The 23,058-nt window shown below is 41.3% G+C and overlaps 1 protein-coding gene across 9 annotated transcripts in view; it reads right to left on the reverse strand.

Annotated features, from left to right (window-relative positions):
- Positions 1–23,058, reverse strand: part of HECW1 (HECT, C2 and WW domain containing E3 ubiquitin protein ligase 1) — a 301,696-nt gene that overhangs the window by 165,611 nt on the left and 113,027 nt on the right. For 8 of the 9 annotated variants that reach the window (XR_015706691.1, XM_087766783.1, XM_087766773.1 and 5 more), the window contains one exon: positions 13,593–13,917. Coding sequence is in view for 8 of the 9 variants with exons in the window: in XM_087766816.1 (XP_087622942.1) it covers positions 13,593–13,917 (325 nt within the window). In the remaining variant the exon portion in view is untranslated. Of the gene's footprint in view, positions 1–13,592; positions 13,918–14,097; positions 14,167–23,058 lie in introns of those variants that run through there. The other variant, XM_087766767.1, reaches the window with a different exon arrangement.

Raw genomic sequence — 23,058 nt, forward strand, 5'->3', positions numbered from 1 at the left:
GCTTCTTGTGCTCTGCCAGGTGCATAAGAAGCTGGGAGGGAGCATAGCTAGGACAGCTGACCCAGACCAGCCAAAGGGCTATTCCATACCATATGACGTCATGCTCAGTATATAAGCTGGGGGAAGAAGGAGGAAGGGGGGGACATTGGGCGTGATGGCGTTTGTCTTCCCAAGTAACCGTTACGCATGATGAAGCCCTGCTTTCCTGAGGATGGCTGAACACCTGCCTGCCCATAGGAAGCAGTGCATGAATTCCTTGATTTGCTTTGCTTGCGCGCGCGGCTTTTGATTTACCCATTAAACTGTCTTTATCTCAACCCATGAGTTTTCTCACCTTTACTCTTCTGATTCTCTCCCCCATCCCACCGGGGGGGAGTGAGCAAGCGGCTGTGTGGTGCTTAGTTGCTGGCTGGGGTTAAACCACGACACTTGCTAATTGTCAGTAATTATTTCACTAGCTGTGTTTTCTGCTCTGTATTAAAGTGGAAATCTTTCGACACATTCACATAGTACATCTCTGCAGTAACCCTTCAACATTAAAACCCTCTGATATGATTTCTGTTCTTCCTCTGTACTTCATAGCTGGTTGTGTCTTCTTTTAAATGACAAATTAGATATGAAAAAAGAGCAGATAAGTATACACCGTTGCTCTCGGAGCTTTGGCTTACTAATGACTACCTTCAGTAAAGGACCATCCTGGATACAGATTATCGAGAATTCCGCACATCATTCTGTGGAAGTAGGAACACTTAGATACATGCAAGAAGATTTAAACCTATGATCTGTCCCTTTTGTTCTGGCAGGGAAAACACTTTATACTTAAAGGTGAGTATATACTGAAACATTGCACTGAGATGGAGCCTGGGAACCCTGCCCAGCCCCTCATCCTGATGGGGCACAGAGAGCACCCCTCAGCTCAGCCATGCTGCTCTCTGGCTTCATCACTCATGATGTTTATTTGTCATATTTAGTCTCTGTAAGCTGCTGGAGAAGTTCCAACGCCTGCCATGTTATTAAGATGTACGGGTAATTACTGTTCCTCAAGATATATTGTTTATAAATTACCATCCTTGCTTAAGGAGGCTTAGCTGAGCTAGGCTGGATGACCTTTCTTAAGAAATTGCAGACATTTTAGGCCAGAGTTTAGTGGCACAAGAGATCCCAGAATGAGATTTAAAACGCTGTGTTCATACGTTATATCTGTGGGGGCCAGCTGGCACTTCCACTGCGTCAGCTGTTGCCTGCTTCCCACAGCTGGCACAAAGGCAGCATGAACTCTGCGTCACACAATCTCTCTAATTTGACAGAGATGTCGGCATATGCCCATACCCAAACCAAATCACATCCCTATTGTGACCTGAGCCAGTGGGGATGACTGCAGAAAGCCCTTTCCTGCTTTTTGTTGGAAACAGGCAGGAAGCCTGGAACACCAGGCTGAGAAGAAGGACCACTCTCCATCTGCACATCCAAGGTAGAAGACCCCTGAAGGGAAGGGATAAGCAAGCCAGTCTATAGTTACAGCTGACAGGTGAGGCCATGGGAAAGCTGGAACAAGCTGCTCCCACCCATAGCATCTGCACACTGCCTCCTGCCACAGAGGCAAGAGACAGGGGTGCATGGGAAGAAGTGTCCAGAGCAAAAGGTCAGGTCGCAAAGCACATCAGGGAAGGGATACACACACACGGAGCTAGTCATGCACACAGAGCTTATGGACAGCAGCCGCTGATGAAATACAGGCTCAGGCAGTAGAAAGGGTATTTTCATATGAGTTTATGGAGCTCTGCAATATGCAGGTCACCCCAAGTAGGAACAACACAGCCTTAAAGTATAAAAACATTTTTGTAAATGAAACATTTACAAATGTCACGATTTAGAAATCCAGTATGTAGATCCTTTTCACAGCCAGATATAAGCCCTGTCCGTCTCTTTTGAAAAGCTATGTACTTCCTTCTTTCCAAAGAAATAAAACTTATTTTTAGTCCAGTAGAAATTTACATTAGTTGTGATTTTTAAGCCAGACAAATTTTAGCTCTAGAAAAATAAATGCAGGTCCAAAAGGGAAATCTTTCAGTTTTTGAAGGTTTGTATTTTTGGAAGGTGAAAGATAAGAAAGAAATATCCCCTAGCAACTTAAAAATAGCAGTAGTTGAAACTGGTCAGGAGGTTGGAATGTACAAATATGCCTGATCAACCTGTTTTATTTGGCAGGTGATGCTATTCCAGGCATGCTATTCCCTGAACACGGACATTATGTATGTTGGCACACTGACAAAGAAAATTGCACATGTGAAATACACAGCTGTTTAGTGCATAATATATGTGCATATGTGTGTATGTATATTTATTAACATTCATGCCATATATAAATGAATAGACTATATAGTACATTAGACAGTATGCGCAAAGGAAAACAAATTTTATTTCATACTTCTACTGAGAATCCCTATAACAAAGGAACTGACCTTAAAAGCATGTTGCATCTTAATTCCCAAAGGTAAATGGTGAAATACTTTGTTTCACCTCCACACAAAATGAAGAGCAGAGTTAATGCTCTTCTCTTTCATATATTTCAGCCAGTGGCTAATGGCTTTTAACATTTTTCCAATGAAGCATTGTAATGCATCTCCCTCCCTCCATTTTTGAAATGAGATTAACCTTTAAACTAGCTCTCTGCTTAGCTGGGAATCCACTGCATAGCCTGGGTTTGGCCCCGCTTGGCCAAAAAGCAAACACTGTGATCCCTCTCAGATCTGCAGCTTCATTTCCCCAGATAGTGAACAGCTAACTAATTAAGGAAAGTGTCAAATGAGGGATTATTCAGGATATGCTGCCCTTTGAACATCATCAGCTGGTCCTGGAGCTGGAGACAGGGACAGCAAGGGCATCCAAGACAGGGAGCCACAGCAGACATTGCTCTCTGCCTACCCTGCTCTGGGGCATGCAGAGGTGCTGGCTGCCTCTTGCTGGTGGGAGGGAAAGCAGCTGTGGACCTGCAAAGCTGTGCTGGGACAGAAGCAGCAGCAGTCAGACCCCCCCGTATCTTGCACGGTCCCTAGAGGGAACAGAGAAGGTGATGCATGACCAGGCGCCAGGCAGCCGGGGCCTGAGCAGCAGCCAGAGGGACCAAGGCACTCTAGAGGCAAGCGTTAGCAAGTGCTTTCAGAACCAGCAGCAACCCTGACGGACTGCTTGTCCTCACTGAACCAGAGACCTCCAAGCACAGCCTTTTACTGCTAAAAATAATCTGCACTGTCACTTCCACACTGAGCGATCCCGATATACTTCACAAGCACTATATATAGAGAGAGATAAAGAACGAAGGCCAGCAAAGAAAGCTATCTTTCAGATGAAAGACAGTAACCAATTGACAAAAAGCATGCTGTTCCTCAGAGGAATTAGGGAAAATGTTGATAAAGGCCACCCCTCGAAAAGATCTATAAAAAACGTAATGGGGGCTTCAAGTGCTGTCAGCAGCCTACACTAAACAGACAGGACCCCAGTATTTGAAAGCTTGCCTGATAGTCAATACATCTTCCTCTGAAGGACTGATGGAGTTCAAATTACGAATAGCTGAGTGACCCTTAAATAAAAACCTACTCCCCTTTCTCAAACAGTATTTTACTGATATATATATATGATCAGCCTATCTTTCCACATTCTCCAAGAATAACAACCACAAAATTTAGAACAACCTGGGCTACCTTCAAAGCAGCAAATAATTAACATGACAGGAACACAGTGTCAGACAGGTGCCTGAACTTGGTACACTATTCCCATCTCTTATCTATCACTAATTTAATTTAGCACTACATATCACAACACTTGCTTTCTACAAACTTAATGCAATTACAGCATAAAAATAGAAGCTACACTTCACGTCTTGATCCCTTATGAGTAAGAAATGCTGTACTCCTGAAATTACAGAAAGACTTACAGTCTTTACCTGAACAAATTTTCTTTAGCTTGAAATTTAAAAGTGCTTTTGGCCAATATGTATGTTTGCACTATAATGTCTTATGAAGATAGTTAGGAAAATGCTTTTAAAAATACTTTTCTGTATGAAGAGGCCAAGCTCCGTTTGATCTGTTTTACAATTTGCACTGAAAGCTGCAGGAAAGGGACACTGTGAAACATAGAATATCAATAAAATTATTTTTCAAAGATAATACAAGTGTAAGCCACAGATAAACTTCTTATTTCTGATGTTTCTTCTCTTACCACCGAGTTTATCACCTGAAGAAGAACACAAAATGACGACAAGAGACTCTACAATTCACAAGCGCAGCTCATAGTGAGTTGTATCAGGCCATGCCAGCATTTCCTTTTGCAACCCTTTAGCATTGCAAAACCTAGCCCTGGGAAACCGTGCGTCCAAAGACTTGTACAATACAAGTGGTCATCATTCTGCAGGAGAGGCACTATTAATGAGAAATGTATGCAGAAAACGCAGCTACTGATTTCTTATTTGCAAAGATACCACAGTAAAAAAAAAAAAAATCACAAATAATGGCTATCATTATAGGAGTCGATAGGAACATTTCCACTGACTTCAGCAGCTACAGATCCAGCCCTAACGTGGATCGAAACTTCACTGTTAATTCATTTACCAATTTCTGCTGCAGACAATGAATATACTGCAATTTACAGTTAGCATCCCTCCTTCTATAGCTTCTTAGGGCAAAGAGTTCTAGAAAACAAGGGCCTAATCGTTCATTGGTGCTAAAAGCTCAGTCCTTGATCTGAGCTATGCATGTGCTTTGTTTAAAGTACATGAATGGTTCCATTTTAATCCCACAAAAATTAACCCCCTACCCAGTTAAAGAAAAGTAAATCGGGAGGAAAAAATGTGAACAACGAGTGGAGAATAGCAGTGAGAGGAACACATGGCAAGAGAAAGACCGAAGGCAAGTAGGAAAATAAAGAAACATAAACCGTAATAAAACAGGGATAGAGTTAGCAAAGCTGCAACAATTCTTGATCATTGAGGATAGAAGACACTGTCCTAAGGAAAACTGCTCCAGGCACACGGAGAGGCAGGCATGGTAGGTTCAAAAGCTGAACCACATAATCTGAAAGCAGAAACAAATACACATAAAACCCAAAGGACACTGGTCATCCACTCCCAAAATCAAGGAGCTCCAACTTTCAGCAAAACACTTTTACCTTTGAACATCTACCTTACTTTCAGAGCCATATATGACATTATCCTTTATCACTTCAGCAGCCTCCAAATTACTGCTGGGAGATATCATTCTTGATCCTTCATCACATCAATATCAATTAAAAAAAAAAAAGAAAACAAGACTGCCAATTACAGAGACCCTATTAAATCTTGGGGCTGATATGCCTGTGGGTTTTCAGAAGGCTCTGGATGAACTGTGGATCCAGTCCTTCCTCACTGTCCTGCCCTCATTGCACTCGAGCTAACCACACTGAGAGTCTGAGCTCTGTCACTTGAGGGACTTCCCTCTCCTTCCCTGCAACAGTGGAGCCTCTGGCTAAAAGCCGAGCTGATGGCAATGGGCCCTATTGTTCTATGGTATCCTTGAGGTGTTTGGGATCTGTGCTGCAGCACAACCCATCACTTATCTATTTCTCACCAGTAACCACAAATCTTTTGCTGAAAAAGTGGACAGAATGAGGACAGTGAAGAGCTAAGCTGCGGCTCAGCAGTAACAGCTTGTGGGGGCTAAAAAACCACACGCACCAGATGATAGGTTGCAGTGGGATGGGCATCTATCTAGTAATATTGGTGTCACTTGGTTCTGCATACACTTAAAAGCATGATCGTATCCACACAGCTCTCATTGCTACTTCAGCTATGCCTGTCCCAGCTACAGCCTTCTGCTTTAAAGCTCCTGCACTTCCAGATTTATTCTCACCACTGCAGCAGATGGCCCACACCTGGGGTTTAGTACAGCAACAGCTATACTTCAGCTATGCATTGCAGAAGCTTCTCCACAATTAACGATATCCAGCTTGCACACAGAACTGAAGATGGGAGGGAGGAATCCAAAGATGATCATGACTGCCTCAGTACATACTGAAAAACTGAAGATATGCAATGTATGGTAACATACAACATGGACGAGTTTTGTTCGCTTCTTTTTAATATAACAACTGTACCAAAGTTCTCGCACTCGGTGGAAGCGTCCCCATTGATCACAGTGCAATTTGGAAAATGAGGATTAGGAGAAAACAGTGCACCCATGAAATTTGCTAGAAGATATTAAAATAAGAGATGCTGCAGGCCTAAGACAGTAAAAAGACAAGATATAAAGGGACATAGGAAGATCTGAAATGTGAAGAAGGACGACACTTGTCCAGGTTAATAATGTTCATTAAATGGGGGGAAATAATTTGCGGTATTTGAAAAATGGGCTTATAGCAATGTTGAAAGACGTAACAGCAGTCAGTAAATTAGACAGGTGTTTGTGATCTGATACAGCAACAAAAAACAAAACCCAACCACAACTCAGATGTGTGCACTGAAGCACCACGGTGCAAAGAATCTCTTGAGAATCTGGAGTGATTTTATCTGGAAAATTGTATTCAATTATAAGCTTATTACGAAGTGGAAGATCTTCAGCGAAGAAAAAAGTCTTTAGGGCTGGAGAGATCAACGGATGAGAAAGATTACAAAAGCTAAATGCATACACAGTCATTACAGTAGTTCTGAAGGGCAGTATGGGAATATTCAAATGCTATGAACAGAGTGTTTAAGTGTTAAAAAGACCAAGGAGTGGGAATGATTTAGGTTGGTTTAGAAAACTAAGAGAAGAAAAACATATGCTGAACCTTCAAAATCCACATGGCTAGCTTGACAGCCTCTACAGAACAAATCTCTCTGCTTTAAGCCTTATCCTGCCAAGAATTTTGTGTTTGTGCTGTCCGCTGTTTGTGCCATGATTGATTCTACCCAGTCAACGGCCTGAACGTGCTGCGTGGACTATGCTTCTTTTGCAGGACTGAAGCCAAAACTTGGCTTTTGGTGCACCAATATCCCCCACTGACTGATTTCTTCAGAAATGCTTTAGTGGGTGATCATTACTGGCTTTGTTATCAGTCTGGGCTCTATAGCGATATGGGCCCTCCTCGCACAGCACAGAGGCAGGTTCATCCACAGGCACAAGGACCCTGGAAATCACTGAGAAGGCATGAGGCTGCTGTACCCCCTTGTCTGCATTACTTCCCTCTCCTCATATTCAGGATGACAGTTGAAATGGAAAAAACTTTTCCACATGTTCACCTGGAAAGAGGTTCATAATACCATAGCTGTTATTTTATGGAGAAATACTAAATGAAAATGGGAACCTTTTGGCACACAATAAACACCTCTACCATATATTAAAAATATTGAAGGACAAGAACTGGCAACCTACAGGCTTCTTTATCACGACTTCCCTAAAAGACCATAAAGCACACCACCACTGCACTAACCCCTCTACAGAAGCTTTTTGGTGCATTGCTACTAACAACGTTAACACCAGAGAGGTGAACCTTGGAAGCACTGAAAGGGAGAACGGGTCAGAAGCCATACGTGTTGGGAATATTTGGAGACTCTTGCATTTAAGTGATGACTGCATCTACTTGTAAAGGGGTGAAACAGAGGCAAAAAATAACTGTGTTCATGTCACACTCTGTGGGTCTGGAAATGGCAAATCCTGGTTTTGTCTGGCTGAAGTGGTCTACCAGATACAGAATTGGGAAAGGCAAAAGTGACTCAGCCCGATAAAGAGAAGTCACTCTCACTGGATCCAAGAGCAACCAGGTGAAGGCAAGCCAGGTTGCAACAAAGAACTGATATCGCTGCACTAATCTATCTGCCAAGGCCTACAATACCGAATACCAACTCTGTTCAGCATTTGTACAGGCTTTCTATTGTTTTTATTTTATGACAGGTTTGCTCCTCTGACACTTTTTGGTCCTGAAATAAATAGCGCTGTGCTTAGTGAAAGCTGTCTGGCCACCGGGCACCCCTATTGACATTTTATGGTGAGAGCAGAATTGCAGGTGTCGAACAAAACTTAACTTGCTGAGGTGATCACAGCCAGCCACAGCCACCATCCCCAGCCTGGCAAGAGACCCAACTACAAGATGACCTACTGAGGAGAAGCCCTAAGACCAGAGCGAGGTTCTATTTCAAAGGCCATAAAAGGACTGGGAAGATGGGTAACCCCAGGACACAACAAATCCAAACGCCAACAAAATTCACTGTAAGTGGGCATATTGTGAAGAGTTTTGTTTTACAAATGGCTATATCTGAAGCAGAGAGGTGGAGCAACCATCCAAACGTGCAGAGAGAGCCTGAATTGGGGATTAGACCTGTAACACAGGGACCTGCAACTCCTAGCCTTATATGCACATTACTGTTTCTAACATTTTCCATCTCTGCTGGTAACGTCTGATGCCTTCTGCTTGTATGCATTAGATGTTTGGTTAAGTAACTGTACAAACAAGTTCTGATCCAAGTCTGATGGCAGGAAAAATGTAGATCTTTCCACTTTCCTCGGTGGGCAATACAGCAACACAAGGCCCTCTAAGCCTAAAATCAACCTGGAAGGTGTTTAAACAAATGTTTAAATGTCTATTAACCAACAGCTTTAAAAATTAGATTTGTCAGATTATGGTGAATTGCCTTTTTGGGAAAGAAATAACATCAAAGGCTAAAACAGAGGAGGAAAACATGCTGTTTTAAAGCTAAACTTCAGTCACTAATTAGGTCAAGACATTCCTACTTAAACAAATTTGAGAGGAACTACTCTGTCAAAAGCCAAATATGAACAAGAAATTGGACCCTACAAGATTTGTGTATGAAGAAACTTGTAATAAATAGCCTTTCATAATGTTTTGCTTTGTCATAAGGAAATACTGAAAGAAAAAAGCCTACTGCATATGGGTAAGAAAAGTATAAATATATATCAGTCAGCCCTGATAAATTCCCAACATGACTGTGCATAGACACTGGAGCACATGATTCTTTCAAAAGTCTTGTTTAAACATTTCTCATTAGCTATGCTAGATATGGAGATGATGACAGAAGTGAAATCTAGTAGTAGCTAAGCTACTGCAGTAATTATAAGATAGCTCTTTATCTACAGGCAGCTGCCAGCAGTCCATATTAATTTATCTAAGAGGCTTCATACTGTAGCAAACAGTAATAGTAAATGAGATAACAGAGAAAGAAAGCTTTGAGATAAATAACTGCAAATATTCCATCTGTCTCACAGTAGCCACTAAATGAGAGGTTTTGAAAAAAAATATACAAACATGCTATCTTCATTATTGATAACTTTGTTTTGGTCATCCCCACCCCCCCCACCCCCCCATGCATTTTCTTTACACATAGCTTTTCTGCAAAGAAAACTCAAATTCCAGAGATTTTTAAATAGCAACAGAGCTGTGTAACGTTTTAATTTCTTGGAGAACTTTTTATGAGTGTTTACATGTATTTTTGATTGTGCATATGTTTCTGAAAGACTGCTGATGTTCATAATACTATAGCTCTCTCGAGGGAAGAAGGCAAATGCAACATCTCAGGTGAGTTGGTACAGAATTTAGAGGTCTCTACATAGCTCAGAGTTGATATACAGTATATACAAGGGGAAGTTAAAACATCTCTAGAGTTCAAGCTTAGCAGAAATGAAATGTAATTCCTACTCCTGAAGGCACAATGTGTCTTAGACACCCAGAAAGGCTTGTTCTTCCAATTCCCATATTTTTTGTCATCTTACCATGGCTAATCTTAAAATATACTGAAATAACAATGTCTATATTTTAACAGAGTCAACATTTACTATTCTCCCTTCAACTAAGGAGGTTTTCTATGGCCCTTTATGAAAATCATAGGTGTGTATGGATGTTTCCATGCAGCTACAGGGTGAATATACTCAATAGTATTTCTTGCCGTGAGACACATGACCACCATTTTTTACACTGTTTTATAAGAGATTAACTGGCTGCCTAGTCCATTTCCTGAGACCACAAGCAAAAAAGTTAACTCTAATAACCAATTCTAAATCCAACTTTTACTTTCTTCTACAAAGACTGTTTCCCAGTCGGCCACCCTTAGGATTGTGCACATGGATTGAAGAGGAGAAAACCAGATAGCTTGTGATAAAAAGAGCTGCGGCTCCTTCACATGAGGAGGAAGCAGCCAAAAGATTTCCATACAGGGAGGACTCCCTTAACTCTTCTTTCAGGCTACTTTAACCTTTGAGTAACATCTCAAAATGCCCTATGGTATGAAAACATGAGCTACACGATTTTTGCTCTTTTGGAAGTCTTTTATATCATCTATATTTCCCCAGACTTGGAACATCTTTGTTCTGAAGCCTGCAGTTTATTGGATATCATCAAAATTTTAGTGACAGCAGTGGTGGTGAGAACAGACTAAGTTTTATGCATTTCAAAACCAACTCTCGTATAAAATTATTTGGAGAGACTGCCTAGAATACTACAATGGTAATGATTAAACTCCTCTAAGGGGAGAACTGTCTTCTGTTCTGCTTTTGTATAGTCCCTTCCTGGGATACTCAGGAGCTCCCACAAGACAAATAACAAATACCAACTCTAATGCTCCCAACACTGAGTTTTAAAGAAAATCCACACCACACTGCCTGATACCCCAAGGATACAAATAATTTCTCATTGTTCTCGTGACTCACCACAATATTAAATACTGCTACATTCAAACTTTCCAGCTCAAATTTCACCAACCCAAACCATCACAAAAAGGACTGAGCTGTATCCACAAGCTGGCTTTGAGACAAACACTAGAACGACCAGCAGCAATGCAATAGTTGACAGCGTTGCCATGCAAGCGGTAATAATAGGCTTCAACACTAATCCTCTATTAAGCAGACTGGGAAAAGCCCATAGTTTTAGTTCTCCTGTTCCAGTCTGGCTGCTAATTCAAAACATAATCATATATCAGTTTACATTGTGAAGGTCATACCCACAAGGCCAGGAACATTCCCTCTGTAAACAGGAGCGCAGGCTCATAAAATCTGTGCAAACACACACACAAATCTAAGCCATTAGTGATGTCTGGATTTCCCACCCCTACGGATTGATCACAAACATTGAATACAGGATGCATCAGCATTTTATTTCAGGTCAGAAGCATGTTTTGTAATGACCCTTCCAATTGTCCCCACTTTGTCACCACCGGACTGTGTGGTGATGTTCGGGCACACAAACTCAGTTCTGTCCTGATGAAGCTAAACTGAAAGATGCACTACAGCAACTCAAGGGCATTCAGTCTGCCAGACTGAGACTGTTCTAAAGCCAAGCCCCCGAAATGCATTCAGCAGATGTTTGCTTCTACAGACCCATTGCTACCGGTCCCCCCTACTTTGTTCACGTGGATGTAGCCATAGTACCAGTTACCTTCCTAGATTGGAAGTGTTTTCCATATCAAACTAACACCAAAACACAAGTGATCTTCACGGTCTGCCATGTTCTTTCTCTAAGGGAACCAAACCACCAAAGCTCACCTTATGTTAGGTTTTGGGAAGGGAAGGGAAGAGAAAAAAGGAATGAGGGGTGCTGCTGCCTGCTATTTCCTTAGTTATTTAGATTGGGAACCTGAGAGGCTGGAGACAAGACACCTTCAAAGACACCAAGGGTCAACTGTTAGTTTCTTGGGGACTGGACACACTCTCCATTTTTCATTTGGCAGCGGTGTTCCTTGGAATGAGCCATTGACTATTGCCATTAACACCAGGCATTCAGCCAGCAGCAGCAAGGATACACTTCACAATTTGCACTTCTAATTTACTGGGGTGTCTGGAGCAGCATCCTGTTTGATAGGGTAAATTAAGCAGGCGTAGCAACGTGGATTTTTCTTTTGCCCAGTTAAACCTCTATGTATTCAGGTTACCTATCAAAAAAAAAAATTAGAATGTGTCTTCACAGTCCTTGATACCCCATCTGAGCTATGAAACCCAGACGAACAAGTTCATTCAATGTGAAACAGCTCTATGCACTTTCTGTTGACCCCTGACCACCAGAAAATACACTTTGCCTCTTTTTACTGAAGCAATGCAGTCCTTCATGAGTTGCCTGTGCTACTGCAGAATAGGCTTAGAGTATTTCTTAGTGCCTAGTACTGGGGGCTGCTGTGTCTTCTCATCTGTTCCAGTAAAACACTCAACTGCAAGCTTAACTGTAAACACAGGTAATTCTGTTAAGGCCAACAAACCAGACTGCTTTCAGAGCATCTGTTTTAAATCCAGTCTCTGTTTTTTCCTAGAAGATTTTAAATTTCAGAGGCCTACTTTTATTTTCAAAGCAGGGTATTTTATGAGGTTACTCACAGGAACAAGTACTGCAGTCTGGCTTACTGTAACCCCACTCCTTTCCCTCCATGTCCTAAATAGCCACCCTCATGTTCCCCTTCTCCCAGTCTCTCCAATACCCTGAACTTATTTTCCAATGCCTATCGCTGTGCCACCAGGTTTCCTCTACATGCTCCGGTACCTTCTCATATCCCCTGTGTTGCCAACATCTGCGTTCCCAACATACTCAGCACGTGATGCCAAGCCTTCTGGTTTTATCCACTAAAGCACTTAAGTAGCACCGTAGCTCTCTACGATGCCTCCTATGATTGGTCCAAAAGCACAGCTTACAACATCATACGCTTTACCTGGTTTTGACCGGCTATCTGGGCAAGATGAAAACAGTGCTATTGGAACTGAAATACCTACTTATCACTAAGTACACTTATCCAAACAGATAAGGGCCATGTTTTACCAACATTTCCCTTTGTGGAGGCACCCATTTGCGTGTCTTTACCAAATCACTGGTTTTCAGGAAATATTTAAGAACGTCACATTTTTAAGACCGTAGATGAATGTGTCTGAAACTGATCCACCATGTTCAAAACTTACCAGAGGGCAAAGAGTTAACACAGACTTCAGTCTAGGCAGCAGGACTATTTCCACAGGAACCAAGCCAGGTTAAAAAAAATGCTAATTTTATACTGAAGTGAAACAATCAGGTAAAATGGATTGAAACCATTTCTTTTACTCTTAGGTGGGGCTGGATTTACTAGATTGAGATCCCATAAATGTGCTAATGTACATAGCTGAATACAGCTTCCAATACAACAACAACAACAAAAAAAAAAGGAAAAACTTTCTGGGACAACTCCTGACTGCCTCAGTCTATAATTACTGCTCCTATCAAAACATCCTTTGGCTATACAGAAAAGGCACTCTGTTTCACAAGATTTTTAAATGATTCATATTCTTGACTTGTAAAACCTCTCATCTGTGACAGATTACTCAAAAGAGTCACAAGAGGAAACCCTGAAAATTTTTCCAAAATCCAAATGAAAATATCTTGAAATTTCAAGAAACCATCAACAGAAAGCCTTTTCATATCTCTGCTGAAGAAAAAGTGAGCGCCAGGATTGCAACCAGCAATTCAGGAGCAGAAAAAAAAAAATCTTATAATACATAAACCCACTTAAAAGACTACACTCAATGGAGCTGTATCAGCTCATTATTAGCATTAGCCCATATTACCCTAATGCTTACAACTAAAAAAAGCAGCAAGAAACCTGTGAAAGGGTAAGGAGGACTTACCTATGAGATACATGCCGATCCAGTCCCCAGCATCCACTTCCTCCTTTATATCCCAGTATATCACTAGGTCCTGTGAATGCCCGATGGAGTAGTAGGAGCTGCTGACCATCAGGGTAGACCGGCTGTCTGAAGTGACAAGGTCCGTGTCACTGGTAGACCTAGGAATGGTCACTGTCTCATGGGAATTGTTCCTGATGTCCATGTTATGGAACTGGTCAGGGTTATAGCTGTATCTGAGAGGCTCTTTGCACCGGCGGCGATTTTGTGAGTTCCTAGATGGAGACGCCATGGCTGCCAGGCCCAGGAACCTGTTTTGGTACAGATTCTGCGAAGAAAAAAAGAAAGCATAGTATTTACAGTATTATTCATTTTTCAGTGATGTCAAAGCTAAGGAAAAGTAGTACATCGGAATAAGAAAGTAGCAGATCTTTTTCCATTTGGCATTGCAAAAAAGAGGCATGAAAAGGCGTAGCAAGAAACATAGTGCTAATTCAACAATTCTTACCATGAAAACAAGTGTAAGAGCAAGCCTTGTGCCACCAAGCTCAGCCACAACTGGCAATGTGTGAAAAAATGGATAGTAGCCGGCTTCCTCCACATTAATGCATGCATCCAGACACAAACATCATGACTATCAAACTGCTAGAGAGCCATTCTCTTTTAACATCAGGAGAGTCTTCCTGCTTTTGACACCCAGAGTTAAGTCTTCTCCCCAGTAATTCTTGTTACATTTGCAGAGGAATCTTTCTTAAAGTGCAGTCGCCCCAGAGACCGCATCCCATCTGAAGAGACTGGTTAGCAGTAAGAGCTCTTCCCTCCCTGCTGGAGATCTGAGGAGTGAAAGCCATGAAGATGGAGTTATCCCTGTTACCAAAATAGAGATGTCTTTACTGAAGTGTAAATACAAACTAAGTGTTGCAGTGTCTCTCAGTACAGCTGATAGCTCCCGATGCTATTGCTCTGCCTGTTTTTTTGCAGTAGACTGAGATACTATGCACACCCGCTCTGGTAGGAATTTGCAAATGCACCAGACAATTAATGGGAATTGAGGTTACTGCAGAGTAGTCATCATCCTAGCAGTTGAGAAAAATATTTAATTCCAACCTACCCTCCTTCCTCAAGGCAAGCTGAGTGACTTGTACAAAATGCGTCACAGTGCATGAGTTAAGAGCTCTTGTGAGTTGGCAGATGAAGAATGCTTAAGTTATGACTGGGTTAAATTTTGATGTGAAGACATCCTTTGATACTGATCAAAATACTGGTTATTCCTTACTTCTGTGCTGTTTGTTTCCTCCATTTTCCTTCCCAGCTTTCCCGCTTCTCTCCCTGCAGCTCTGCTATTTCAATCACTCAGCTTTTCATTATTCATTAGCCTTCCATTATCAGTCTCTTGCCAACCATGCTGTCAAGTCCGTTAGATACAAAACCAGACAGCTTTCCAGTAAGCTACGAAATGCTTTTCACATGATCAGAAGTCAGATCATCCTTCTGAACTCAAGCAAATTAAGCGGAAGAAAAAAATCATAGCTCCTTTGTCCAGCCAAGCAGTTATTTAACCCTGGCTTTATTAAGGCTAGGGTAGCACAGAACAGCAAGTCCCGAAAAAAAACTTTGTTTATTAATACCAATCTTTGTGCCATAATTAAGAGACCTATTATAGTGTCTTAGGATTCTGTTGCACAAAAACTGTACAGAGAACAAAAAATTCAACTGGCATGTTTGTACACCTATTGTACCCCTAGAATACACTGTCACTTTGCAGACGCTGCCCTACAATGCTTATAATCCGTTGACCCAAATCCTCACTTACTGCATTAAACAGGGTTTATAAGCAAAAATAGCTCCAGCAGGAATGCCACACCTTCTAGTAAGTGCTGGCAAGATTGAAGCTAATAACGCAAAAGGCTACACTAGAGATGCAGGAATAGAAGGAGGAAGGAAGCACATGGGGGAACGAAGTACATAGTGTTGCATTTGCTATGCATCTAATCATGTCTTTGCTACTTCTTCTCTAACAAGTTACATTTATTCACTGTTTGAAAAGAGAGTTCACTTCATAGTATAAAGACCAATATTCCCTATAAAGAGAAAATGCCTTTTTTTTTTTAAATAAAAAACAGGGTCTCACATGCTGTGAACACTTTCTAAGCTGAGAATTGACGCGAGTTTCTGTCACTTTAGCAAAGAAGTCATCTGCTGTCACAACAGTACCCGAGACAACTACTATTGGTTTTATAATGCTGAGATACCAACGTGAGGAACTTCAAGTCCACTCTTCTGGATTAGTCTGTATCATTAACGTGGGCTCCTTCGCTCGCAGCATGCTACTCAAAAGCTACTTCAGTTCAAAAGCAGACATTTTATTTCTGGTGACAAATTACTCCAGGGAGTAGTAGTTCTACAGATACTTTCTTTTTTGAATGTTAATGGATGTAGAGTATTAATTAACTGCATACTGTCAAATTAAATTAGATGTAAACATTTAATTTTTTCAGCTTCAGCATGACTTTAAGCAGTTTTAATGAAAATGGTAAATTCATGACTACGTTCTGTAAGTTCCCATTTTCCTGTATGTTGATGCCAGTGGAACAAATGGCATAACCTGAAAGCAAGCGAGAAGGTCACATTCTCCAGAAATCTGTCTCTTGTATGTCCAGCATTGATTCTACACAAATACATTAATCTGCAAAAAAGAAAATCCCCAACCTGAAAAAAAATCTTAAACAAACAGGACAATACTCACACATAATTATCTGGATTAAATAATGACATCAAAATACAAGCATGGCTGTATGAATAAGTAAAAAAGAGGTTAGGAAAAATAGTTACTCCACATTTTATTACCAGCTTTGCATGTTTCCCATGCAACTGTCTAAAGCATGCACCCAGCCCCCAAGCCCTGGTGACAAAGTCCCAGCCATAGTGAGACAGCTGAAAAAAATTGCAAAGACCTTCTCTTGATGTCTTGTGGAAGCAATCTGATACATCATAGACACCTAGTATATTAAAAAAAAAAATCTTTAGTGACTTGAAATTCATATTTATTCTCTCTATCCCCTTGCAGAGGTGTGTACATTATACACATTAAGCTATACTCTCATTTCTAATATTACAGTGTAACAAGAACAATGAATGGCCAAATGTTGACCCAACAGCACAACAGGTCAAGCTTGGTTGTCAACAGAAACAAATCCCTCTTCGTTCCTGGCTCAAAACAGTCACTCCATGGCTGCTTCTACAGTCAGTCTTTCCAGGGGTGTTTTCACCCAGGGACTCTCTGAATTAAATGACACCCCAGGCTTTGCTTTCCTACCACGTAAAAGTCCTACTCAAAATGACATTTTTGGAGGATTATCTGTGGGCAGAACTTGCCCCTTATTTATGTCACTTAGTTAATTCTAATGCAAATAAATGTCAAAAATTAATTTAGGGCATTTCCCCTCCCCCATGTAAATGCAACTGCAGTCCCTAAAACAAAGGGAAGTAGGAAGGAGCAGCCAAAAGAAAATGACAGATGAGATCTGATTGTAAAGAAAACTGATCCCAAAAATGTACACATAGAAAACCTGTAATCAGTAAACACCAAGAAAAAAAAAATTTCACAGATTTTCTTCCCATGTTCTCTCCCTTTCACACTCATCTCTCTCTCTTTGCCCAATTGCTGTTTGGCACTGAGACAGCAGAGAGCTGTTGTCACTACTGCTTTTTCTTTCACCTCCTGAGAAAACTGTACCACCTCCCTCTCCGAGGGAAGAAGAATCCTCTGGCTGGAAAGCTTCACACCATTATTGCTAGCTGAAGTTCACAAAAGGATTCAGAGCTGCCATGCAGCAGCTTCCCCTGGAGAGCTGTAGGGCTTAATATTGGGGATTTTTTTTTTATTTTTTTAATTTGGGATTATTTTAAATCATGCCAGAAAGCTACATGATGCTTTAGCAATACAGAGATAGATCTTAGCTAAGCATCTGCAAGGATCCTGCTCAATTCTCTGTTCAGACAATTAAGAGCTGGATATTTGGACTAACACCAGTTACCTCCCATTGCTGCTTTGTCAGAAAAGATGTATTTGTGCAGGTCAGGATGGTGGTACAACAGACTTTTACTGCCCATACCAAAAATACTATATTATTGAAATACAGCCCTCCACTGGAGCATTGGCAGATGAAGAAAGTAAAGGGAACAAAATGACAATATTAGCCAGCATAACAGCGGGCTCAAAGTAAGACATATGTAGTCATTCAGATGTCTGCAAGCATCATCATAAACAGAATTTCAAAGGCAAGTACTAAGACAGTGAGATAGTTTTGTAGGACAGGAAGCTTGGGACACAGCACATTTATCCATCTGAAAATTTAATAAGCCAGTAGTCAAGTCTGATATCATAGGCAAATCAGATGTGGAGTCTGTCTCTTGGTTGCTCCACCAGAGATGAAGGTTCTCCTGATAAGCTCTTAGCCTTCATTTGCAAGGCTGATGTGTTTTGTAAAAGACAAGGAGGAGCCAAGACAGATTAAAAACAAAATTAGGGTAGCCTGGCAAAAATGGTAAGTTATGACAGCAGAAGTCTTCTGACCAGCTTTCAGGAAGGTAAGAACATGTGTATGAACAAGGATACTGTTCTAACAGAAATATAAGGTAGTAATGGCCTATATGAAACGTTTAATTGTCTGGATGAGAGACAACATAAAAAGATTTTTAAAACTGAGTCACAGCCCAGGTGTGAACATCCAGAGCAAAATCCCAAGGCTGAGTCAGAAAGACAAGCAGGAAAGCAACAGTGCCGACAGTCATCTAAGGTGATGTGGTGGGACTCTGCAAGCCAAACCTTTGAGGCAGACCTTTGACTTGAAGGTGAGCCTACCAAAAGGGCTTTCAGTATGTAAAACTGTTTTATTAAAGCATAAATTAGAATCAGGTAAGTTCTGAAAGACAGGAAATTCAGCTCTGTGTGGTGGAAGAGTAAAAAAGCTGGGCAAAAGCAAAAAGATACGAGAATGAATCTCGCTGCTGCTCCTTACAGAGCAGAACTTTCCCCTCCAGCCTTGCTCTCAACCCAGCAACATGAAGTCCCTCAGAGCAAACTCTCCTGCTTTTCATAGCCCTCAAGACTTGTGGCAGGGTCTGCTGCCTGTTCTCCCCAGCGACCTTCTCATCTCCACTCCTACTGCAGGCCTGCTGCTCTCGATCTTTTCCCCATCTGCTCCCCCCACCCATAGCCCAGAGGGGCCCTTAGCTGCCACCACCACTCAGCAGCTTTCAGGGAAGGTACACTCTCCCTCTGTCAAACTCTGAGCCAGGAAAAGGTAAATAAAGTACAGAGATTTCCTCCTTTTTGCCTAGGGACAGCCCTCTTAACCCAGCACACGGTACCTCTGCAGCAAATCGTCAACCAAGAGAACATTTGCATTTTCCATCACTGCGGGCACAGTACCATTGACTATACAAAATGCAAGGCAATTACAAAGGTAAGAAGAAATACAGTTCAAAAGCAAGCTATAATCAAGGTTACAGTTTCAGCTATCATAACTGCCCCCCATCAACCTTCTCCCACCTATCACAGCTATTTATCATGTGAGAAAAATCCCTTTGGACATTTGAATTTTGGAAGAATTGTTAGTATAACTCTTAGCACAAAAAGGATTTTTAAAAGATAGCTTATAGTACAGCCAAATCCAGTAAACAAGGCCTTATACCACAAGGAGCTGTACAAAATCTTCTCCAAATGGTTCAGCATCTGACTTGCTGAAAACATAAAACCCAACAGGAAAGTCATCAAGCCCAGGGTTGGAGAATGCTATGAAGCCAAAGGACTTGGAAAGCACGGAGAACTTTGTAGGACTGGGCCCTTTATTTGAAAGGCACAGAAATGGTTTCTCAAGCTCCGAAGGAATCACTTAATAGCACAAGGGAGTCGCAGGCTGCCATGGTCTACTGACACCCTTTTCCCTGCAAGAGCACATAGATTATACTGCTGCTCTTGGGAAGACTAAAAGGAAGGCTGGTAAATGTTTCAGCGGGATGCATGCTATAACAACATTAAAGAACTTTAAGTGCATTTGTCTCAATATTGCACATCTATGGCGCACTATATATATTTATGCCCATAATAAACACTAATTGGAAATCAAAGCCATTATACATCAGCAATAGGGCAAATGGATGTTATTAGGTAGTTCATTTTTCCATTTCCCGACCTTTGTGCGCTTCCAGTCTAGTGGTACTGCTATGTTAATGTATCCTCTTACATTTAACTTCGCTTCGGTGCTGTGCAAATCATTGCACAAAGTAGAATCAAAATGAAAGAGTTGGCCTCAAGGTCAACCCAGCAAGGTTTGGTGCCGGTGGGTGGGATTGATTCCCAATGCAGGCCTATCAGTCATAAGGCAGCAAAAGCTGGCAGTGCAGTAACCAGGGGTACTCTTCGCATCTACAAAGAAAAAGTACGATTAAGAGCAGTCCACATTTCCTGAGAACACTTAATCTCCTAGGCACAAGCAGATGGAAGCTAGAATACAGGGGCAATGATTGGAGGGAAATTCTTGGAGTTCAGAAAAAGAAAGGAAGAAAATTAACAATGCTTTTCTTCTCTTTCTGGAAGAAGTAAAAAAAAAAGAGTGCTGTCTAATAAACCCAAGAGAGCATGCTGAAAGATACATACATCACATTTCCAATTAAACGATTCCAAGAATTATGATTTGTACTCCTGTAAGTATATAAACCAAACAAGTTTCTGAAAAAAATTACATTTTACCAGTTTTAGATGAGATCACTCCAGGCTTCTATACTGTAGGCTACCTATATCTAACTAAGAGCAATTAACAGTCTTACAGTCAACACATTTGTATTGACACAGCAATAATTCACTCAGTTCACTACATAAAGCTCTGGGAAGTTTCTACAACAGAATGCAGCCAAGGACAAAATTTATTTCTTAATTTCTCTTAAAACAGTAGCAGAAAAACAGTCTTGTCTCAGCAGTTTGGCACAGCAAGGGATGAGAAACAGCCATCAGACTTGCCCATTACAGAAAAAAAAGAACTAAACACATTGCCCATATTTTTAAAGGACGTATTCAGGTACACAAGAACAGGTAAACATGCAATGTGACCTGAATATAAAAATCTCAAAAAGATAACTACAAGGAAATAATAAAAGGGTCAACATGGTAACATCTTATATCAAGATAACACTGCACAGCTTCACTCCGCTCTTTCCATACTACAAGATTAAAGAAATAACCTTAGGATCTGCTCATATGCTACTATCAAATACTCCGAAGTCCACAACACTCGCCTTTGCTGGTGCTTTACGATGCACATAACAGGAAATCTATATTTTTGACTTGGTTGGTTTTAAGCATCAGAAGCAGGCAGAGAAGCGCTGCTGCAGTACGAGACAGAGGCAAGACAGTGCCTACCTCTCAACAGGTGCAAGACAAAGCATTCACTGGTAGGACAACACACCCTCTCTTAACAAGCATCCTCATGGCCATAAAGGCCAGCGTGGACCACACCAGCTTCACAGATACACAGTCCTAGTGACTGTGGTGCCAAAGGCTAAAAATCTCCATTCCTCATCTTTTCAAACCCAAGGACAACATTTATTAACAATCACTACAAGAAGAAAAGCAAGCATTCTGTACCAGGCACTGGTACTGATTTAATCCAGTATTTAAAGTAGAGAAGCATCACACTCAGCAGAGAGTTGTCCCAAAATGCCTGTGTGCCCCACACCTGTCTATTTAAGAACCATCGCTGCATTCATCAGGTCCACTGCACAGCTGGACTCTGCTGGTCTCCCAGGAGCACTACTTACTCCGAAGGGGTTTTAAGAGGCTGGAGAGAAGAACAGGGATGCTCTTCACCCTCTGCAGGCTAAAAAACACAGCAGCTCTTCTGTGAAGCGATCTACTGGTACTTCTACTGAGAAGCCCTGACCGTGTTGGATGCTCTGTTTCAGGTTCTGCACAGCACATAGACATCTCTCACCTGATGGATTTTTATAACCAGTGACTTCGGTTCTTCAAGTACTTCATCCATGCAAAGCATCAATGTCTTTAATAGCACTAACAGGGGCCCAGATTCATCCAACTCAAGCTTTGAAGACTTAAATCACCTAATTTAGGAATGCAGGTTCCCAAGACTCCCCATGTACTCAGAGGGAAGAGACAAGCTCCTCCTGAAAAAGACTGAGACCGAGGTAAGGCTTTCCCAGAAAGGATTCAGCTCCACCTCTCTTCATCACCTTTTTCAGGAGTCAATGACTGTTGAGATCCTAGGTTAGGCATGTTAGGTTAGATAGGAAGGAGCCAGACCTGTGTATGAACTTCTCAAGCTATAAAGTTTTATATTATAGAAAGATAAGTGGACAAAACACTCCTGAGGGTGGCAGAAAATGTGTATTGTAAGTACATTCAGCCATGTGAAATAGAAACATAAGACATTAAAAAACCCCACTAAACTACTACCTGATTATTTAAGAATAGGCTGATTTTCTAGGCAACTATAAAATTGCAAACTAGATGGTACATCTAGAGAAAGTCAAAGCAGAGAAAATAAAAGAAAATGCTTAGTATATTGTATATACTTTATGTACAGATCTTTTCAAAAGCATAAAACATAGCAGCAGCTTACAGGAAAAGCTGTGAAGATATCTTGCAAATTTAAAGAGACTACTAACAAAATGATGTAGAGTAAATATGAGTTGCAGAAAGATATCCAGTAACATATGTTTCCCAGAACTGTCAGGTATAGGCATTTCTCTGCTCAGCAGCAGTCCCACATTTCCCATATCTCTTCCCCAGAGTCCAAAGACTCCTCTGAAAACTTTTTGCAGAAAAAGCTCTTAATTTCTTATGATATGTGAGAGTTATAAAAATCCCACCATTCTTTACCATTAAGAATGTATTATACCTTCCACCACACCAACTGTTTTGCTAAAAAAACAAAGCTTGTGTGATGTCTGTAAGTGTATATTGTTACCAAATAGAAGAAAAGATCTGTCTAATGTATATGGGTATCAGGCATAGCTTATTATGTATAAAACACACACACAAGAAAAAGGCAACAGAAAGCAACCAAGCACAGATATCAAAAGTGAAGTTTTTAATATTAATCTCCCTTCAGACACGAGTATGAGTCTTTGCAAATGAAAGGTTCACGTGCGTATCTATCAAATCATTTATCCTGCAGAGCTCAGATCTACCCATACGGTATTCCCACCACCCACACTTCCCTCTGCCTGGACACTCCTGTGTGCAGTACAAATGGATTTATAAACACACACCACGAGACATTCATCGTTGCTATGACTTGTACAATTTCTATTGACATCACGAGCGCCATTCCCTGCAAGAGCCACGTACGGTTTCCCTCTTGCCCCGCTCTATTCCAGGCTGTCAGTTCCTCTCTGCCACGTCCCTCACACCACAGCCCACATGCCATATTCCCAGGTGACCATGCTTCTT

Source organism: Nipponia nippon, unplaced genomic scaffold, assembly GCF_047370975.1.
Source record: "Nipponia nippon isolate SJK-2023a ecotype South Korea unplaced genomic scaffold, ASM4737097v1 scaffold_1, whole genome shotgun sequence".
In the NCBI taxonomy this organism is placed as follows: domain Eukaryota; kingdom Metazoa; phylum Chordata; class Aves; order Pelecaniformes; family Threskiornithidae; genus Nipponia; species Nipponia nippon.